This window comes from Emydura macquarii, unplaced genomic scaffold (assembly GCF_026122565.2).
Source record: "Emydura macquarii macquarii isolate MOO-44397 ecotype Brisbane River unplaced genomic scaffold, CSIRO-AGI_Emac_v2 contig_3295, whole genome shotgun sequence".
Lineage (NCBI taxonomy): Eukaryota > Metazoa > Chordata > Testudines > Chelidae > Emydura > Emydura macquarii.
Genome location: NW_027133432.1, coordinates 2,127,733 through 2,150,480, shown reverse-complemented (window position 1 = coordinate 2,150,480; position 22,748 = coordinate 2,127,733). Strand labels below are relative to the sequence as shown.

Genomic DNA, 22,748 nt, shown 5'->3' with positions numbered 1-22,748 from the left:
CATCCATAAACCAGTAGGAGAGCACTTCAATCTCCCAGGACACTCTGTAACTGACTTGAAAGTTGGCATACTTCTACAAAAAAACTTCAAAAACAGACTTCAGCGAGAAACTGCAGAGCTGGAACTCGTATGCAAACTTGACACAATCAAACTGGGTCTAAATAGGGACTTGGAATGGTTATCTCATTAGTAGAAGTAATTGTCACTATTCACACAATCTCACCTCCTAATCAATGGTTGTGAATAGGCCTCAACTACTCTAACTGAATGACTTTGCTTCTACCTACCTTCCCCATTGTTGTTCCTTACCCTTGGATGTATATATATACACCTCCTATCTGATTTCTATTCTTTAATCTGATGAAGTGGGTTACAGCCCACGAAAGCTTATGCCTGCAGAAATTAAATTTGTTAGTCTTTAAAGTGCTACAGAACTCTCGTTGTTTTTGCTGTATACAGACTAACGCGGCTACCCCTCTGGAACTAGATATTTGCCTAATTTTAAACAGGGTACATAAAAAGCACTACCAAAGTCAGTACAAACCAAAATTTCATACAGACAATGACTTATTTATACTGCTCTACATACTATACACTAAAATACGAGTACAATATTTATTTTCCAATTGATTTATTTTATAATTATATGGTAAAAATGAGAAAGTAAGCAATTTTTCAGTAACAGTGTGCTGAAACACTTTTGTATTTTTGTCTAATTTTGCAAGCAAGTAATTTTTTAGTGAAGTGAAACTTGAGGGTAGTCAAGACAAAATCAGACTCCTGAAAGGAGTACAGTTGCCTGGAAAAGTTGAGAGCCACTGGTTTAAATGATCAAATATGCTAAAAATTTTCATCTGCTTTTCTCTCTTCTAAAACTTTGCTTTGCACCGTCACCTCAATACAACCAGTAAAAAGATGCTCATCATTTCAAGACACTGAACTATTCAATACCATATTTCTAGCTCTTACATTGCGTGATATTGAAAGCCAGTCTCTGGATGGGAAAATCTACATTCTAAAAAAATGTATTACTCATCTGAGCCCTCTAGTAGTGAAATGTAATTGAATATGGGCAAGAGTGCTGTGCTATTTCTTAATCTGTCCTTTAGTAATCAAATCTGTTTTTCCAAGTAATTTATATAATAAACTGTCATGCAGGAATGCACATAAAATTGCATCCTTGCATGGCCATTTTGGCCTGGATATTAATCTGAAATTCAACAATGCATGAACCAGGCACTCAAATGCTGTACATGGTGTTTACTGAACACTGTGCATCTTAACAAAATTTTCAACTTGTGGCTATTAAACAATATTTCTGCAGAACTTTGCATAATACAGATGGTACAATTTACCTAACAAGCACTTATAAATCTATTTTTATCCTCTCACTGCTTTGATATTTACCTGAATTAAACTGGCAGCTGGATTCCTTCTTTTCTCAAAATGTTTCTGACGATGCTGTTCTTGTACTTTTAATGCAAAGCCTGAACCAAGAATGCCCTAGAATAAAACAACAGTTTTTATCATTAGGAAGGTAATTTTAAAAATTAGTTGAAATACATCAGCTCTGAAGTTATTGTGAGGATGATAAAAATAGAGCATCACCATTCACAGTAGGTTTTTTTTTGTTTGATTACTTCAAACAACCACATTTGCTACAGTACAAGGTTTAGCAATAGACAATGTCCATTCACTGTAAGACATGAGATTCATACATAAGAAGTAACATTTGCAGAGTTATGAATGGCTGCTCATCTTTAAACCATTCTTTGCTATGGGCTACTGTGTGCTACTGATATTCCAAACATGGTATGTGTAGGCAGACAATCATGTATAGACTTCATTTATAGTCGCAACCTTGTGTTGTAACTTCTGATTTAGAAAACTCAAAAATAGCTTACATATGGCAAGTTTTTCAGTTTAATGAATTAATCAATCTGTAGTATTCATTCTATGGGGTTTGAAATAGAGTTTATAATTAAATCTTTACCACTTTTGATACAATGTTTTATGCAGTTGAAATGTGTTGTTTTTGTCCCAGGTCAGCCAACAGAATCCTTACTTGAATCAACTGGTTGTGCAATAACAACGAGAGTTCTGTGGCACTTTAAAGACTAACAAATTTAATATTTGCAGACATAAGCTTTCGAGAGACTTCAGCTCTCTTCTTCAGATGCAGTAATACACCTTTTCTGTATTACTGCATCTGAAGAAGAGACCTGAAGACTCTCAAAAGCTTATGTCTGCAAATATTAAATTTGTTAGTCTTTAAAGTGCCACAAAACTCTCGTTGTTTTTGCTGTATACAGACTAACACGGCTACCCCTCTGGAACTATTCTGGTTGTGCAATGTTATTGTGTATAAAAGTATGACAGGTAAGGCCTTCTATAAAAGAGTTTATAATGTTCAGAACTTGAACATTATGAGACATGTATACAGACTGTGGTTATGAATTTATGTATTTCTGCAGATATAAAACTGCTCATAGTTGTGCCACAACATTCAGCTCCACCTGAAGTTCTTTATAACTTGAAGTCTTTAAACCATGATTTGAGGACTTCAGTTACTCAGACAGAAGTTAGGGGTCTATTACAGGAGTGGGTGGGTGAGGTTCTGTGACCTGCAATGAGCAGAAGGTCAGAACTAGATGATCATGATGGTCCCTTCTGACCTTAAATTCTATTACAAGGTGGAAAGGCAGCCTCTCCTTGCTGACTGATCAACTAGATGAGCTAGCTCCAAGCACCTAGCATGGTACAATCCAAGAAAAGACCATTAGCATTAATGGGAAAACATTAAGATATCACAGCTTGAATTTCCTCACCATAAATAACCGAGTCACCATGCAAGGAGGAAAAAAAAGAGGGGGGGTTAGCTCTTTAAAAAGAGGCTCAAAACTCAAGTTTTTATGAAAAATGAGGGACAGCCTCTAAGCCAGAAGCTATATGTTAAACGCTTGTTCCCCCCTATGACAGATTCAAACGTGAGGTAGCAAAGTACAAGCTTATGGTTTATTATTTTCTTTTGCTTGTTTCGGGTTACAGGAAATAGAACAAGGCAAGGGGATAACAAGCCAGTTAGAATCCTTGGACACAATGGATAAAAAGCAGCTTGGGAGTTTGTGTGTGCAATATGGTTTACAATTTCTGCCTGATTTAATGCATTCTACTACAGTCAATTGATAGATCTAACATGGTCATTGCAGACCACCCACTAGCAATGTCCTAGTTTTTCCAACAGCAATAAATCCAGAAGAAGGTATCTGCTCAATAATTTCAAAGCCCTGAGAGAAACATACTGCTAGTACACAGCACAATTCACGGGCAGAGAAAGGAATTTCTGACTTTCAGAATGCAGCAGGATCAAATCCTGGAAAAAGATATTTTCCATTTTTGTTCAGGCCAGAGAACCCACACAAACTCAACAACGATAGGTCTTTGCAACAACACTTTCATTTGGGCCATATCATGACATCAATTTTGACAGTGAACCAATTAAACCAGTGAAGAATTCTGCTTCAAAACTGACCATACGGGCCTATGCTTTTTTTTTTTTTTTTAAATTGAATAATGTACTACTTAAACTCTGTGGCTAGGTAACAGATGGCCATATCTGAAGTACTAGTTCACAAGTGAGTAACTCTACAGTTTTAGAAACATTGGAGTTATAACAACACAGTGTTCCAGGCTAACACCACAGGAAAAGGGGCTTTATATGTAGATGATCCAACTGCATGATCCGATTTCCTTACTCTAGGAAAAGGCACTTTAGAAATGTTTTAACATTACTGAAGGAGCTTTACATATTCAAGCAATGACCCTTTATGCTGAAAGTTTCCTGCTGCTTCTCACATTGTGTCAGCCTTAGGAGTTATTGAAGTTCCTATTACCTTTTCTTAGTTTTTGTAAAGATACTCACAGCAGGTAGTGCAAAGAAAGAAATGCCAAGCAGAGCAAACCCAGCAGAAAGCAGTCTTCCAAGCCAAGTAAGAGGAGTTTTGTCTCCATAGCCAATTGTTGTCAATGTGATCTGAAACGAAATAAATATCATGTGTAATAAAAGTACCTGAAAGAAAAGCTAGAGGTCAGACACACAGAATGCAAGAACTTCTCCTGTAAATAATCATTTGCCAAGATACATGAAAATCTAAATGTTTCTCTTATAACACACCCTTCTATTTTAGAACACATCTGTAAAGGAAAAAGGTTATTTAAATAAATGGATATGAATAATTTGTAACAATGAACAAAGGTGATGCGTGGGGGGCCATGCAGGTTCACGTGCCCCCCCACCCAGATTTCTGTCTTCCATTCAGCACAGAGGTTTTCAAACTTTGAAAACTGCTGCCTTCTGCCAGGAGCTAGTGGGAGCCACCCGGCCCATTCAGGCCCCAGCTTTGTGCTGTGGGAGCCGGGGTGCTGGCTGGCTGCCTGGTAGCCCTCCTGCTCCTTGGGTTGGGTGTTCCAAGCTGCACCCCTTACACGCTCTTGCCTCTCCCTTAAAGAGCCCAGAGCCAGCCGGTGACACTGCCTGGAGCTGGCCGATGCCTGTGGAGCTTGGCTGCCATGAGATGCTCCATGAGGCGCTTGCTTGCTGCTGCCCTGGAGCTCGTGGTTTTGCTGCTGCTCCTCAGCCCAGAGGTGATGCGTGGGGTGGTTACGTGCCCTCCCCCACAACATTTAAACTGTAGCTCCCCCCCATCATCAAGAGTTGTGTGTCATCTCTGACAATGAAATTGTTAGTAGTAGATCTGAGCAAATGGAAATCGTGCAGGAGGCATTGTCATTTTGTGTGCATGTGTAATTGCACCATTTAGTGTCAACAGAAAAGTGTAACAAACGGAGTACACTGCAGGAATTTGCACAAACTACATGTGTGCCAAAGACTACAATGCAAAGATTTAATACTCCAGTGCTTAAAAAGGAAGTATAAGTTAATAGATAAGCCAAGGTCAAAGGAAGTGCAGGAAGAAGTTATATTTTCTATGAACTCATTTGGATAATTAGAGCTATACTCTCTGTTGTAGCATAAAAACCCCAAGCACATAGGGTGAAAAGAGGCATCACAAGCTACACTGCAACAAGGCTGTGTAAAAAAAGCACCTTGGGAATGTCTTCATTAGAAACGTGGCAGCAGCACAGTGCTACAGCCAAGCCCTTATAGCACTTCCTCCTAAAACTTCACTAGAGCAACAGGGGGGATTTTCCCCATCGCTGCAATCAATCCACCTCCCAGAGAGGCAGTAGCTAGGTCAGCTTTGCGTGGTCTACACCAGGGGGCAGGCTAGCTTGCCTACATTACTCAGGGATATGGATTTTTCATACCCCTGAACAACGTAGCTGGGTCAACCTAATTTTTTAGGTGTAGACCTGGCCTTAGTGTCTCAACGACTTCAGAGGAATTTGTCACTTCAAACACTAATCATTAGCCATAACTTTCCCGAATGCAAAGATGGCATATGGAAAGTCAAACAAAGTAAAAACCATGTATTATGTGTCACTGAGCCTCAGCCCACAGCAGCCTGCACAGAGCTGCACCCGAGCACTCAGCTTTGGAGTGAGGTGTCCTTGTTACACTAATGAAAGAAGTAGCTCAAATCATCTTTTATTAGCCCAGAGATGCAAGAGGATAGCATAAATGAAGAAGGATGGCATTTGTAAAACACTATTCATGACTCTCCTTCATATGAAAAGGTGATCAAAGACAGTGCATATACACTTAGAAAGCCGTATGTAGAGGCAGGGGTCACTGCTGGGTAGCACAAATACAGATTATGACAGTGCTCAGTATATGTTGGAAGGCTGTGCCCATGTAAATCAGCTGTTACCACCACTCACTGAACTCATTCCACTGCTGACTACAGTATGTATCCCAGATGTTGTTCCACTGTCTAATGTAGTTTATTAAGATGTCTCAAAGGCATAACAAGCCCAAGATTGTAGTATCTTAAGTATGGAGCATGAGAAACAGATGTGCACTGCGGGGCACACTATCAGGAAAAGATTGTTTAATATCAGTCATCAAAGATAATAGATCACAGAAATCATTTCCAGAAGATGCATATTGCTCATTCTGGGAAGAGGTTGGAACCTTTTTGGGGACTGTCACCTTATTGTGGTGAAGGGGCATGGGTGTTCCAATGATTCCCAGAGCTATGTTGTCAGGAGCTTCGTACTCCCGATAGGGTCACCCAAGGCAAACAGGTCTGAGAGGAGGTCCCAGACAAAGCACGGTCCTAATCCCTCGACCAACCCCCGCCAGTCCTCAGTGGCAGATCAAGCAGAAGAGATGCCTCCGAGAACTCAACAGTTGTGAAAGCAGATGAAGGCTGATGCAAGTTGGAGATCTTGTCATGTTGGACCTTTCCCTGCCACTGGATTCCAGACTGCCAGCCTGTCATGATCTTGTGGTTGCTCTAGGTGCATCAGCCTCTCCATATTAAAAGAAATCATGTGCAGGCTTCTACCACAGGAAATAACATTCTCCAATCTTCCAAGTCCTGTGGTGATGGACTATGGGGACAGGATTAGTGCATCTACTGAATCTGACAGTTCCTAGTCACAAATCTACATGTAGGTGGCAATATTTAGATGGTCGTCTGGCACCTGGACCAAGACAGGGTGTAATTTAGCAGCTGTTATTTGTGACTGAGTAGTCGTCTTTAGGATCCCCTCTACTCACCCCATACGGGAAGAGGGCTAGAAGAGGTGCCCCAGACGTAGGCAATTTCATCCACTCCTGGCTGGATTACCACATCCAGGGGGATCACTCTGCCTGCAGTCGAAATTATAAAAAGACAGTGACTTTTGCTACACAGAATGTTCACACCCTGATGAGTAACAAATATAATGAACGACCAGAAAGAAGAACTGCTCTTGTCACCAGGGAGCTTGTGAGACAGAACATCAACATCACTGCCCTGAGTGAGAAAAGGTGCCCAGAGAGAAGAAGGTGGAGGCTACACTTTTTTCTGGAAAGGGAAATCTGCAGAAGATAGATGCATTCATGGTGTTGGCTTTGCAATTCAGAAGTAGTTTGTTAGGCAGCTTACAGAATTACTTGTAGGAATCAATGAACACCTTATGCTTAGCAACAACCAGTTTGCTATTGTCATCAGCACATATGCCCTAACACTTGATGCTGATGTGAATATCAAGAAACAATTCTACTCAGATCTTGACCTAGTATTGACTAATATTCCCAAGGAGGAAAAGATTATTCTCCTTGGAGATTTCAATGCTAGAGTCGGGCATGAGTCATGTCTTTGGAATGGTGCTATTGGAAAAGAAGGAGAAGGGAAGGCCAACTCCAACAGCATCCTTCTTCTAAGTAAACGCATAGAACATGGCCTGATTATCATGAATGCCATTTTTAGACAAAATGAGAAGTGTACGACTTCTTGGAGAAATCCTCGCTCCAGGCATTGGCACCTTCTTGACTAAGTTATTGTCAGAGCTTGAGATCGGAAAGATATCTGCATCATGAAGGCTGTGCATGGAACTGATGACCATTGGATAGATCATTGCCTTGCTAGATCCATCATGAACTTTCAGATCACTTCAAGGCACCATAAGCAGGCAAAATCAGTACGAAAGAAATTCAGCATCTAGTCTCTTCAAGATATAGTGACTCGGGAGAAACTACAGCAGTCTCTCAAAGAGAGGTTTGCCACCATGCCTATAAATGATGATAATGAAAATTTCTGTAAGGGACTAAAGGCTGACATTCTCTTAGCTTGTGCTGAGAGTCTATTGGGTAGGTTACCCACCATCACCAGGATTGATTTGATGAGAATGATGCTGAGATTCAGGACCTGCTTGACCAGAAAGGAAAGCTCACTGCATATGGCAGCACACCAACAGAAGAAGGTGTCATATAAGCAACTTAAGGCCCAAAGGAAAATTCGTGACATCAAAAATAGGTCATGGCAAGAAAAGGCTAAAGAGATCAAGCTCTATGCTGATAAACATTACATGAGGAGATTTTTTCAGGCAACAAGGGCTATTTATGGTCCATGATCCTATGGTCTTGTGCCACTGTGAGCCCAAGATGGGTTGATGTACCTTAAAGACAGTGAATCCATCAAAGCCAGATGGAAGGAGCATTTTGAGTCACTCCTGAACCATGAATCAACCATCTCTGATGCCACTGTTGAATCCATACCTCAATGACATGAAAAAGAATCACTTGCTGATCCCACTGCCCTCAAAGAAGTAATACGAGCCATTATGCAAACTAAGAACAACAAGGCAGCAGGACCAGATGGCATACCCACTGAAATCTATACGTTTGGAGGTGAAGAACTGGTAAAGAAGCTCCATGAACTTTTTCTTCAAGTCTGATATAATGAGAAGATTCCAGAGGATTTGAGAAATGCCAATCTTGTTATCTTTAAGAATGGAGATAAGTCAGAGTGTGGAAATTATTGAGGCATTGCCTTGCTATCTACAGCAAGGAAAATTCTTGCCTGTATTCTTTTAAATCAATTATGTCCCCTTGCTGAGGAAATATTACTGGAATCTCAGTTCGGGTTCAGACCAGCTCATGGGAGAACCTCCATGATATTCCATTGCCTGCCAAATCCAGGAAAAAAGTCTTGGGAGCAAAATCAGGACCTGTACCTAGCCTTCATTGATTTAATGAATGCCTTTGACTCAGTCTATTATGAAGCCCTGTCGAAGGTGCTGGCTAGATTTGGCTGTCCTCCAAAATTCATTAAGATTTGAAGACTTCTTCATGATCAGATGACTGCTACCATTCTTTGTAATAGTTTGGAGACGGACCTTTTTGTCATCAAAACTGCGGTTAAGCAAGGTTGTGTTATTGGGCAACCCTGTTCTCCATTTATTTAGCAGTCATTCTGGTCCTCATTAAAGACCATCTCCTCACTGGAGTTGACATTCAATGTATGGGTGGCTTTTTAATCTTCGATGTCTCTGCTCGAAGTGTAAAATCCCTAGGGCATCCATTATTGGTCTTCAGTATGCTGATGATTGTGTTATCCTTGTGCTTACTGAGAATGACTTTCAGTCCATACTGGATTTTTTTTTGGCACAAGCCTACCAAAACCTAGGATTCCCACTTAATATTAAGAAGACTAAAGTGCTCTATCTGCCTGCCTCAGGTCTTGCACATGATCCACCAAAAATTACTGTTGAAGGACAGACTTTAGAAACATTTGAACATTTCTGCTACCTCAGTTGTCAACTCTCTCAAAATGCAAAAATCAACAGTGAGATTCAGCATAGGATCCAGTGCGCAAGTGCTTCCTCTGGGAAAAATGCTTCAACATATTTTCATGGATTGTGATCTATGGAAGAATACCAATTTTCAGGTTTATAAGACAGTTGTCATCCCTACATTCCTTTATGGATACGAAACCTGGGTGACCTACCAACACCGCCTTATAAGATTGGAGAGGTATTACAAATGATGATTCTGGAAGATCCTTCTCATCAAGTGGAAAGATCGCCGCACTAATACCAGCATCCTCACTGAAGTCAATGTCACTAGCATTAAAGCAATGATCCTTATGCACCAACTCTGCTGCGCTGGACATTGTGTGTGGATGCCAGATTTTCACCTTCCAAAACGAGCTGATAGTGAGAGCTTATCTATGGTAAGAGATCTTATGGTGATCAGAGGAAACACTACAAAGATATGCCGTATCTTTGTAGTGTATCTTAAGAAAACTGATGTGGCCATCATAAGTTGGAAGGAGCAAGCCACCAATCAACCTCAATGGCGTCATATCCTCCATCGGGCAGTGGCCCACTTTGAGGAGAAGTGTCTTGCCCTCGAAACTGAAAAGAGAGAAAGAAGGAAAGAAAAAGAAATAACTTTCTTCCAGCAGGCAGATCTGTAGTTCCAGGATTGGACTACTGAGTCAACCCAGGACTCATGTGTAAATCCATGGTAGAGATCATCCTTGAATCGAGGGATTGCCACCGTCACTGTCATCACAATGCCTTGCAACAGCACCTCTGTATCAAGGGCTGTATGAGGGGCAGGTTTCCACCATGCCAATGAAATGGCCTCAGACAGCTCTCCATACACTGGCACAAAAAGTTACTTTGAAGCTATGGTCAGAGGAGGGGTCACAGGTACATATTCACAGTGTTCCAGTACCCAGGAAACCAACACAAAAGGGTTGTAGTGCTATTCTTGCCTACAGATTGGAATACAACCCATGGCAAAAGAGTGTCAGAGGGGCTGTGTAGCAACCCTGCACCCTGGGGCTGGGTTGTTGAGAGAATTTTGCCTCTGCACTTCCTCTGCATGATTGATTGATTGGCATCCTTTATGATGATGCAGATGGTTTGCCATGTCTCATGTGACTAAATAGTCCAATCTCAGATTTGCACAATCTTTGGCAGTTATTGCAAATATATGTATCTTGGTTGGGAGCGGCTTGCTTCCTACAAGCTCTTTTCTCTTCAAGCTATAGAAGCCAGCCCGTCATGGACTTTGATGCCTTGATGGAGATGATGGCGCCACTTGTTAGGATCACTTGCCATGATCACTTGCCAAGTTTCCCATCAGTCAGGATCAATTCCAAATTTCTTCATATCTCGCTTGCATGCATCTTTATAGCAAAGCTTGGGACATCCTGTTGTTCTTATTCCCTCTGATACCTAAGGACATACTATATGGGGAGCTATGCATCCATCTTCCAACCTACTCAGATGCCTCAGTCACAGCACAGTTGTCTTTGCTTGAGCAGGGCTCTCACACTTGGTACATTTGCCCTTTGAAGAACCTATGCATTGGCAATTTTATCTCGCCATTTGATGTTGAGTATGCAGTGTAAGCAGCATAAATGGAAACTTTAATGTTTTCTTCTGATGAGCATAAAAGTTGTCCATATTTCCCATGGTCTTGATGGTAAGCTTTGAGTTATTCCGTGCTCTTTTAGTTAGTCTACTCGAGCTGATGGCAGCCTTTCCAATGTAAATGTTTAGTTCTTCATCCAGTGATACATGGATAGTCACTATAGAACCTAAATAGCTGAACTTTTGGACTGCTTCTAGCTAGTTTACATTTAAGATGATCAAAGGACCTTGTAGAACCCCCCCTCCTAATACAACTTTTTCTTAATGCTAATGGTGAGAGAAAATACCTGACAAGCATTTAAAAGGCGGTCCATGAGTTCTTGTTGTAGATCATCATGGGTTATAAGGGCGTCATCATCAATTAATAGATGTTCCCTGATTAACACCTTTTTTACTTTACGGCATGAGAGATTGAAGAGTTTCCTGTCTGATCTTGTGTGGACATCCACTCCATTGTTCACGTCCTTAAACACACAGTTCAGGAGTATCGAGAAAAAAAGATTCCAAGCAGCGTAGGGGCAAGAACAGATCCTTGCTTCTTTCCACTTTTCATCATAAAGCTGTCTGAAGTAGACCCATCAAACTGGACATTTGCGCTCATGTTGTCATTAAATGAACATATAAGACTTAACAAGGTTGACAGACATCCTGTCTTTTCTAGTATTGCAAATAGACCTGCTCTGCTGACTGTGTCAAATGCTTTGGTTAGGTCCACAAAAATGGTTGGTAGAATGATTGGGTTTTGCTTTCTGCACTTTTCTTGAAGTTGACACACAGAAAATATGTCTATAGTTGATCTTTCAGCCCTGAATCCGCACTGTGATTCAGGGTAGACATGATTCACCAACTGTTGTAGGCACACTAAGATGACTTTTGCAAAAGCTTTTACTGCTACACTTAGTAGCAAGAGACCCCTATAGCTGTTACAATTGCCCTTTTTGCTTTTGTTTTTATAGTTATGATGTTTGCACCACACATCTCTTGTGGCACCTCAGCCTCTTTTCCAGCTTTTAAAAGTACCAACTGATAGAGACACGGGAGTAGGCTTTCTTTCCTGCACTTAAGAATTTCCATGGGGATGCCGTCTTTTCCAGCAGCTTTACCACTTGATAACAAATTAATGGTCTTTCTTAGCTCTTCTACAGTGGGCTCCACATCTAATTCTGGCATAGTGTGTCGAGTTGCTATTTGATCCAGTGATTCACTGGTGATGTTCCTTTCTTCATATAGCTCTGAATGATGTTCAACCCAATGAGACAGCTGCTTACTTTTATCTGTAATAATTTCACCACTTTGCGATTTAAGAGGGGTATCCTTATTGATAGTGGAGCCTAGAGCTTTTTTCAGGCCATCATACATTACTTTGAGATTTCCTGTATCTGACGCTGTTATATATCTCTTCACCAAACTTGGTCCAGTAATGATTACATGGCATCTACTTGCTCACTGTACCTTGCCTTTTGCATGTCAAAGTCTCACTTTGGTGTTCTCTGTTGGTTTCTTAATGTGTTCAGATAGGCTGTGTTTTTAGTGTTAATAAAAGTTAATAGTTTCATTTTAATTTTCTTCAAACCAATCTTTTTTATGATCTCTTTCACCCAAATGTAGCTAAAGCTGTTTCATGGATTGTTGTTTTAAAATCTCCCCAAAATTCCTCTGCTTTCTCTGGTAGTGACTTCCCATGCATGCCGAGTACAAAAGCCTTCACAAACTCCTGGCATTTTCTCTGGTTTTAGATGTTAGTAGCGTTGAATTTGGGCTTGCTCCCACGTTTTGCTCTATATAGTTTCTTAGCCGTAATCTTCACTTTGCTAATGATCAAAAAGTGTTCGATGTCACAATCAACACTATGACATGTGCAAGTGTTCTATAGAGGGTAGATCTTTCCTCCTGACAATGACAAGGTCTAATTGGTGCCAGTGGGCTGATCGTGGATGTTGCCATGACCTTTTGTGGCAATCTTTTCCTGTAAAATTTGAGTTGGTAATACATATTTGGTTTTGGCCACAGAATTCAAGAAGTTATTGACTATTCTCATTCATCTGCCCACAACACTTTAGCATTGGCAAATCTGGCCATGACTTATCTGTGCCGACTCTTGCATTGAAGTCACCAAGGAAGAAAAGTTGCTTAGTTGATGGTATTCTTTTGATGACTTGATACAGAGTCATAAAATGTATCCTCCTTGGGGCTAGATTGGAGTGTTGGTGCATAAGCACTAACGATGTTCACAAAACCAATAATTGTCTGAAATTTAAGAGCGATAATGCACTCTGACTTCCCAATAGGTTTTTCTAGGAGCTTTACCCACTTATTTCTCACAGCAAAACCAACACGATACAGAATTTTCTTCATTGCTTTTACCCTGCCAAAAGAAGGTATAATTGGCCTCTTGGACAGAACCAGCATCTCCACGTCTTGTTTCCTGAAGTGCTGCAATGTCAACACTGAGTTTGTACAGCTCGTGGTCTATCAAAGCTGACTTTCGTATGTGCTTGTGTATTGTAGGCTGTCCTCACCAGTCAGTCCTGGGCACATGGTCCTAACATTCCAGCTTCCAAGCCACAAAGTTCTTAGTTTCTTATTTTTTCCAACTGCCACCTTCCATGTTATGTCCATGCTGCCAGGAAGGATGAAGTGTCCTTTCCATGTAATATGGCTGAAATAACTTGGACAATTAATATGGAGGTGCTGCTTTGCCCATGGGTCAGCGTCTCCCTCTCAGCTTCACTGACTTAGACCAAAGGAAGGACAGAAGTCGATACATTTGGAACCATTTGGAACCTCTCCTGCACAGAGCATGTATATTCAAGCTTTAGGCAAGTGGAGTGAATTTCATCCTCAGCAAAAAATTACTTATGGACAGAGTGGGCTTACTTAACTCCAAATGGCTCACATCCAAAAGAGAGCAAACTGAATTTTAAAGGTTAGAGATGGACAAGAATAAGCTAAGTGCCAAGGATTCCAATGCTTGCGATTAATGGAAAGCTTGGACAAAAAGAACTGTTTTACTTAATGTTCTAAATGTGGCCAAGCTCAGGCTTGGACAGTTGTCTGGCAAAAGTGAATTTCCAAGGAAAATGCCTACTACTGACAACATCCTGCCTCTAGCTCTCTCAAAGGTCACCCTTGGGAAAGGTGGACAAAGCAGTGCTGTTTAATGCAATGGTCATCAGTGGGCAAGGGGAATGAAATAGTTTAAGTAAATGGGATGTAAGCTATTTAGGGGTCGTAGATAACAAACAGTACCTTGAATTGCTTCCATTGCTGAGGACAAAGCACAGGAGTGATATCTTCGGGTATGTCTATACTGATGGTGGCAAAGTCGCCACTGTCAGATCAATCTATCTGGATCCATTGAGCGGTCAGTGAAGACCCCCTCAATCGATCCAGAATTCTACGCTGGTAAAGCACCCCCTCAAGTGGCGTAGCGCTGCGTCAATGGGAATGCGGTTCCAGTCGGCACAGTGTAGTGAAGACGCTGCGCAGAAGGGAAGCACAACGGTCGACTGGAGTTATGCAAGCTAGAGCTCTGTGTAGCTTGCGAAACTCCCATTGACTGCCGCTGAATTGCCAGGTAAGTATAGGCCAGGGCTTAGAGAAAGACAGGCTAGCTAGAGGAGGCAGCCATGTACTACACTAGCTGAAATATTCAAGTGGTTGTCAAGGCTATGCTCTAGTAGAATGACCTATAGTAATGTCAGCCTGCCTATGTGGAGTGTGACATTCCACAGGGTACAATCTGGACTGATGCACAGCATTGTTCCCTCAATTCACCAACTTGGGATGCCTCTTACACTGCTTTGCTGCAAGAACAACCACTCCTGGTTAGCTCACACACAGTCACCAGCACGTAAATCACTCCCAGCTATATTGTATGAGTGCTTTAGCCAGCCACTTCTGAATTACATTGCAGACTGCCAGTCCCAGACTTTCCGCAGAAATGTGTGTCTTGTACTGCCCAGCACCCTCCTGGACAATACAAGTTTATGTAAAGTCTATCATTTCATTAATAGAAAATGATATGCACAAACTTTGTTATTCCAAATGGAGTTCCCAAAAACTTCAATCCAAACACACATTGGTTTAGATGAAACAAGTTTATTAATTACTTGTAATCGCTTAAAATCTAACTTTCTGTAATGAGGCATAAAAGTCAGAATTAGTTACTATGAAATAAAAGGTAAAACACAATGGTGACAAAGCTATTCCTCTACCTTGGTGGGTCCAGCGCTTCCTTTTAGCGGTAGGTCAGGAAACTGCTTCACCCCTTAGTGTTTTTCCACCCTCTAGTTGTGAGGGAGGATAATACAGACTCTCTAAGATGACCACTCCCTGCTGGGTCCCAGTCCTGTCTCTGGTTCTCAGAGACCCTTGCCTCTTCGCTGGGGCTCCTGCCCCTCCAGTGAATGGCTGATAGGGTGGGGGTGGTGGCCAGGCTCCGTCCCACCCTTGACTCCAGGCCCGAACTCAGGGACCCTACAAGTAACAGCCTCGTCCTGTGGCTTCAGGAAAGCGCTAGCTTCCCTAGCTTACTTCCTCGTGCCCCTTGACCTAATGTCTGGTCTCTGCTCAGACAGGGGCCCTTCCTGGCCTCCTTGGTAGGGGAGGCTCTTGACTTCTGACAGCCCCACTGGGCGTGGTAGTGCCGAACCAAATGTCCAGTTCTATCTTCCCCTTCTGGCAGGGTCTTTTCCCTCAGGCCTCCAGGCCTGGAAAAGGTCCTCTGCCCTCTTCGGGAAGGGTTTTTCCCTCCCCATGTATTTGTACCTGCAGGGTTCTCTGTTGCCAGCGTTCTGCTCCTTCTCCTAAACCCTCCTGGTTTCTGACAATGTCTTGCCTACTCAAACACTCTCTGGTAGCTCACCTCACTCTCACAACTCCAGCCACACCCTTTTTCTGGAGGGGAGGCTTTTAACAAGTGCTGGGTGGGGCCTTGATTGGCTCCAGGTGTGTTAATTAACCTGGAGTAACCCCTGCGGAGCTACCAGGGGAAAAGGGACTTGCTGAGTGTCTGGGGCTGATATATTGGCCTTCTAGCACTTTTTGGTAGCCATCTAGTCTGACCCTGTCACACACAACTAATATCTAACTTAAACTACGCTAATTCAAAGCAAAGGCTTTTCTCACCACATGCTTTAGCTGTCTTACTGGCGGAAATTCTTTCAGCCAGGACCCCTCCCCCAGTTCATTGTTAATTTCCTTGTCCTTCAGGTGTTGTATGAATAGAGATGAAGGGATATTTTGCAGCTTTTGTTCTCCTTTCTTATAGCTCTCTTTTTCTTTGAAAATCATCTCCAGCTGAGATTCAGGAGACAGTCTATGGAGATAGGAACCTCCAGCTGTTCATTGCCAAGATGTAAATTTATCACTCACACCCTTCTTCTTGCGAAAGAATGGCCGCGTAGCCATGTGATAGTCTATTTGACTTCACTGACACCTGACTGAGGCATCAGTTTGTCTCTGAGGAACTGGTTTGTGGCCGTTTCCTCAGATTTAGAATATGTTTTAGTAACATCATACAGTAGAATCTTATAACTTTACATACTTTGTTGCCACACACATTTTACCAGGACAATAATGATCAGCAAATGATGAGTTTTCAAATGATACCTCACAAGGCGTTCTTTGTACAAATCCATTACTGTTTTAAAAAAAGGGTGAGTACAGGGATACAGACTGATAATGGGGTCCACATCCAAACGGAATGGCCTCTTGGCCTGACAAACACTGTTGCCAGATGGGAAGCCAGTAGCAGCTATGAGGCTAGTAAGACCCTGAAATTATGAATCATTTTGACAAAAGGCAGGCAGATGCTTTCCATTGACAGAGTGATTATTGACTTCGCTAATTCCTCAAAGTGTTTCCCCCTGCCATTCAGCATCTACCTCTTTTTCAGGACCGAGCCTAAATCAACTTGCTTTCATCCATTTTCCTATCTCTGTCAGAAACTGGAGAATAAGGAGATGTCTTCAGTAGGACTGCTGAAAAGGAGATGTGGAGCTTAGTGTCATCTACATATTAATGAGAATGTAGGGTAACAACCTTCCCAAAAAGTTAGACATACATTTTGAGCCCTATGGGTCTTGACACCTGAGAACCCTCTGGAGAGAAGAGCAGTCACTCAGCATAAAACCCTGGAATTTCTTGGAAGAAAAAAGCAGAACCATATTAAAGCAATTCTGTGCACTCCTGTCAGGTCCTGAAAACATGGAAAAATTACCATATGGTGAAGGGTATCAATGACTCTCTGCTCTTTTGGAGGCCTCTTGTCCTACACCAGCAGTATGGTTCTTATACCATGCACATAGGAAGTAAGGCAGTGTGTTCTCAGCTAACAGCAATAGGCACGATTTTGCCATTAGATTCCAAGGGTAAGCAAGCTTGGGAAACATTTTGCAGTGGAATTTCAGGGTTGAAGAATAAAAACAATGTCCCCTCTTAACAAAGTGGTGAGCACTGCTGATGCTCAATTTGTGAGGAAAGCTTCTGGAGAACTGACAAAATAACTGTTAGCCCTCTCTGCATAGCAGAGGCAAATGATCTGTTTTAATTGTTTTAATGTCACCATATCTCACCAGCCCAGAACACATGTATTGATCATCCAAAAAAAGCAGCATCACCTAGAACCAAGGGTTCCAAGAATACAATTTCCTTTGTTTAATTCACATTGTAATAGTTTATTCTTTATCAGATGCATTTACATGTTTTTAAATAAATTAACTTTTGAATCTCTGCATGCCATGAACTTAATTGCAAGAAGTAAATTTGTTCAAGTTCTGATAGCGTTGAATGGGAAATGTATCACCAGTATTTCGTATTCCTTGTAATATTATCATCCATAATGAACTCATTTGGTATTCACACAGCTGCCCATAGATATTCCTTTATTCTATTGTAATTACAATGCATGATTAGAAAAGAAAAAGCTAATATTACTGAGAGAAAGTCTGAAAAGATGCCAGCTATACAAGAATCTTTTATACACCAGGCTAAATTATATTTTCAGGTAAAATAAATTACCATATATGTTAATTGCAATAAGCACACACTTTAGCATAACACTGACGATGCTAGAGCACTCACACAGGGCTCGAATAACAAATATTTAAGCCAAGGAATGCCCCCTGCTTTATGCCCCCACAATATATATGGTCTATTAAATGAATTATTTTATTTAATTAATTTGTCATCCTCTCCAAGCACTCTTGCTATTTGAACGCTGCATGACACCTATTATATGGTATGTATATTGTATGTATGTATGGTATATTGTATGTAGTTTTGTTGTAACCATGCTGGTCCCAAGATATTAGAGAAACAAGGTGGTGGGTGATGTCTAAGGCCTGCAGAAGAGCGCTGCATAGCTCAAAAGCTAGTCTCTCTCACCAACAGAAGTTGGCCAAATAAAAGATATTACATCATCTAACTTGTGTCTCTATTAATCTTGGTTGGCATACAGAATCCAGAATTGTGCGGGCTCCAGCCACAAGAAAATCCATATTGATGGCATTTATGTTATGTTAGAGTTGCAGATTGGAAATCTAGATGTATTTAAACTAAGAGGTCATATCCTCTCTTTGATTTCAGTGAAAAACCCCTATTGACCTTAATAAGAGTATCACACGTGGAATGATGGCAGGATATGGCCTTTCGATAATTTGACTTAATGAGTGTGTTAGTGTCAATTAATTACTGCATACCAGGTATGATGAGATGGCATTATGAGTGTTTCTGGAAGCTTGGAATTTCAGAGGATTATTCATGGCGAGTTGCACCCCTACTCGCCCTCGCCCCCCCCTTTTAAAAAAAAACAAAAACAAAAACCAGGAGCATCACAAAACCATTCTGGGACTTGGTGTGTACAGTGTAATGTAAATTAGAATAACTGTTGCAAATAAACAATTCAATGAGACTAAGTTTGACGCCCCCTAGAATGCGATCTGACCTTTTCAAAATCTGCATGTGGGTTATTTTGGCAATTGAAACAAGCAAGACCAAGTAAGAAGCACATTAAGCATTTCCCACATACTGTTTTACATATAATACAGCAATTATCATTAAGAGGGAAACAACAAAAATAATGAATTAGGGGAATATACTGATTTTCAGTAATTTTATGCAGCTGAATACATTAAGAATTTAAATGCATTCAGGTTAACTGTAAAAAAAAAGTTTCAGGTTTTGATTATAATTTGTTTTTCTGTTGATGGCAAGAAAAAATTCCTGTTTTCTCAGTTTGCACAAATTATCTGACCTATGAGTCATACATTTTCATTTTCACTGTATAGAAAGTATTTAAGCCACCATTTTGTGAAATGATTGCTTCCTAGCACAGCTTTTCCTTCTAAAATATCAGGAAGGGGAGAAGCAAATTATAAAACTAAGCTCTCGTTCATGCAATTAGATCTGCCCAGATCATGTGGATCTGACAGCAGGGTCATGGCCTGACTTTGTCAAAGGCCCACTATTCAACTACAAACCCGATCCTGCTGTCTTGAAGCAGCCAGAACTCAATGACTTCAGGCCAAAGTCGGCTTTCAGTTGCATTGCAGTAAATCCAGAGTAATTTACATTGGTGTAACTGAGAACAGAGTTTGATAGGATGGTTTAACTTAAGTCAATGGGAATCTTACCTGCATTACGATTAAAGGATGAGCTTTAAATATTTTATTAGACATTTTTCTTGATATTTAAAACAAGTCTCATCAGGCAAAATACTTCTGTATTTTTTATAACTGTTGCTATGCAACTAACAGATACTTTGGGTTCTGCATATTCCAAGCTCGCATTTCTACTCACTGATTGTTCAAAAATACAACCCTTGGGGGAGAAGGATAACCTATGGTTTATAAATGAGCTAACTGGTTCGAATAAAAAGGTTTGGGCAACCTGATCTTTTGCCCAAAAAGTAAACAAATCCCAAACTGCCCATTCTTTTGGGTTCAGAAGTGTCTGGGAATTTGTTTTTTTGTTGTTTCTCTAAGCAAGTTCAGATTTTGACTGGATCGGTGAAGTACAAGAAAGACTTGGGTCCAGTTGAGTGCCTGTCAGTGCAAGACCTAAGGTGAGAAAGTTACCCTTTTAGTCCTCTGATCATGGAGCGTGCCAGAATCTGATTCAGCCTCCCCTTAGTCAGCCTAAGGGATACTCTAAATTATGCTGACACTAATAGCATCATTGCACTGGCTGGGGATTGCTGGAGCACAAGGTGTTCCACTATGCCAGTGGGAGCAGGAGGGCTGCTTTATCCCCCTGGAAATGCCTCTATAGGAGATGAACAAACAGCTGCCCTGTAAGGGCAACCTTCCAATTCTATTCCCACTGAAAACAGAAAAACGAGGGATCTGGTAAGAAAGCTTGTTCTGATGAGATTTTTAAACCAGATTTCAAGATCAAAAAGGAGAAATTTGAATAAACTTCAAACATCTAGACCTGATTCTCCATTTTCTTATGTCACGTATAGTTATCAGTTAGCAAAGCACTTAAGCACACGATTACTCTTAAGTTGGTGAGTAATCTTATCCCTTTCAGCAAAGCACATAAGTATGTTCTTAAGTCCCATCGACTTCGACAAAGCAGCTATACCAAAGTTTGAAGTTAAGGATGTGCTTAAAGGTCTTGCTGAATCAGGGCTTTACATCTGTATAAAATGGGAATAAAATGCTAGCAAATTAGAATGGAATGATAGCATTCATACTAATTTTTCATGGACGTACATGCCTACTCAAAGTGCAGGCATTGGGATATTCAGGACCACTATTATCTGCATTCATATAATACAAAATATTCTACAGTATTAGTTAAATAGTTCAAATGATCTTTCTATACTTACTGTGCCCCACCAGAGAGCATCTGCATATGTAGAAAACTGGGTATTTGCATCTTTTTCCACCAGATAGACAAGAAAAGAGGAAAAGATGAGTACTAAAAATCCTATGTACCAGGCTGTGATTAATTCCTAGATAAAAGAAAATAAAGATCAATCTGTATTAAAAAGATCAAACAGAGTGGGGTGGCATTTGAAGAAAGAAATAATTCAACAGTTCAGAGACTTTTGGCATTTTAGCAGTTAAAAATCAAATGCTTCTCAGTTCACAGAAATTGTTTCTAAGCAATGGGTAGAAGTGCTTGGGAATTTTTTGGTGGAATGTTTTTTCCATTGGAAAATGCTGATTCATCAAAAAGGTTTCTCAGGTACTGGATGGGGAAAGACACACCTAAAGTTGAACAGCCAATAGGCTGTGGTTAGGGCACTCATTTGGGATGGGGGAACCCCAGGTTGAAGTTCCTGTCTGTGTGATTTGGAATAGGGACTTGAAGCTGGGTCTCACACATCCCAGGTGAGTGCCCCCAACCAGGGGGTTACAGTGTCATTCTCTCTCAGTCCTTCCTGTTGGAGCTGTTCCACTAAGTATAAGTAATTACATATTCATTGGGCCAGAGAGATATTATTCTTTCATTTACATTATCTGTTTCTGAACAGCTCATGCCAGTGATTCCACAAAAAGATTTCATGGTCATTAACTATACCACACACCATGGACCTCAAAGTTGTAAACAATGATAGAACTCAGGAGCTTTGTCTAAGTGAAGGGAGTATGCAATGAAATGGCTAATGGGAGTACTTACCCCTGCCCCAGAATATGGTCAAACATTCTGACATTTTTTCAAGTATGCTACCCACTGTCTAGTGCAGTGTTTCTCAAATGGTGTTATGTGGAACCCCAGGGTTCCGTGGGCTGAGTTGAAGGGTTCAGTGAAGAAGCGGAACCGCGCCGCCGAAAGTACCAAAAATCGGGTGCCGCTGAACAGCTGATGGGGCCACCGAAAATGGCTCGGAGAGCGCGCCGCTGAAACAATCCTACACCGCGCCACCGAAAAGAGGAAGATTTCCTCGACTTTTCAGCGGAGGGTATTGCATGGGTGCGCGAGGGTTCCGGGGGGAAATAAAATTGAGAAACACTGGTCTAGTGAGTAGCCCACAGAGATTATATGCCTTAATACTACTGCAGCTAATAGAGATTCTGTTTTACCTTCTGTGATAGTTTCTGTATTTTGGAGTGGAATACCCACTAATGGGCTATTCTATTGTGATGTGGGGGTGTCTCTCTCTCACACACACACACACACACACACACGTAACTCCACTGATTTAAATGGAATTACACCAGCATCCAACCGGTGGTGAATTAGGGCCAATATTTTTAGCATATTTTAAAAAACATGAACATGAAAAAATGTATTTTTGATAATGCACAACATTGCCAACATTACTTTAGGAAGTTTTAGGTATTCACTGGAATCTGATCAATATATGGGGTGATGTTAATTCACTGAGTTTCACAGAGTTTTGTTTTATCCACTGAAGAATTAAATGAAATGAACTGCAGTGACAGTTACCTTACTATGTGCATAAACTACTGAACCTAATAATTTCCAAGTCCCTCCTCTTCGGTCCATGCGCACCATACGAAGGATCTGTAGGAAACGAAGACTTCTCAGTGCTGATGTTGCAAAAATGTTACCCTGAGTTTTTGCAGAAACAACTGCTATTGAAGCGATGAGAACAATGGTGTCTGAAAGAAATACATTACAGAAGATATTAATGTACATAAAGTGATCATTAACATATATGTACATGCGCTGAGTGAAGGGAGTTGTACATAAGAAGGCGTCCTTACTCCTATTCAATTCACTGGTAATTTTATCAGTATTAGAACTGTGGGATCAAGACAAGAGTCTAAAAAAGTGCCTAGAGTCCCTTCAGGATGAAAATTAGCTCCATTAGAAATATTAAAAAAACATACACTGTTAAGGTGGGAAGTACAGAAAGAACTAGCTGCCTTGTGGAGGGTATTTTCAAGTCCTATTTGTATAAAACTGTATAAATAAGACACTAAAAAATAAGA

The 22,748-nt window shown here is 41.0% G+C and overlaps 1 protein-coding gene across 1 annotated transcript in view; it reads right to left on the bottom strand.

Moving 5' to 3' along the window:
- KCNQ5 (potassium voltage-gated channel subfamily Q member 5) overlaps window positions 1-22,748 on the bottom strand; it is a 174,666-nt gene that overhangs the window by 51,429 nt on the left and 100,489 nt on the right. Inside the window, exons 6-9 of the mRNA XM_067532665.1 lie at window positions 22,240-22,415; window positions 20,672-20,797; window positions 3,923-4,033; window positions 1,408-1,503 (exon numbers count right to left, since the gene is read on the bottom strand). Coding sequence (XP_067388766.1) covers window positions 1,408-1,503; window positions 3,923-4,033; window positions 20,672-20,797; window positions 22,240-22,415 — 509 coding nt within the window. The remainder of the gene's footprint in view (window positions 1-1,407; window positions 1,504-3,922; window positions 4,034-20,671; window positions 20,798-22,239; window positions 22,416-22,748) is intronic.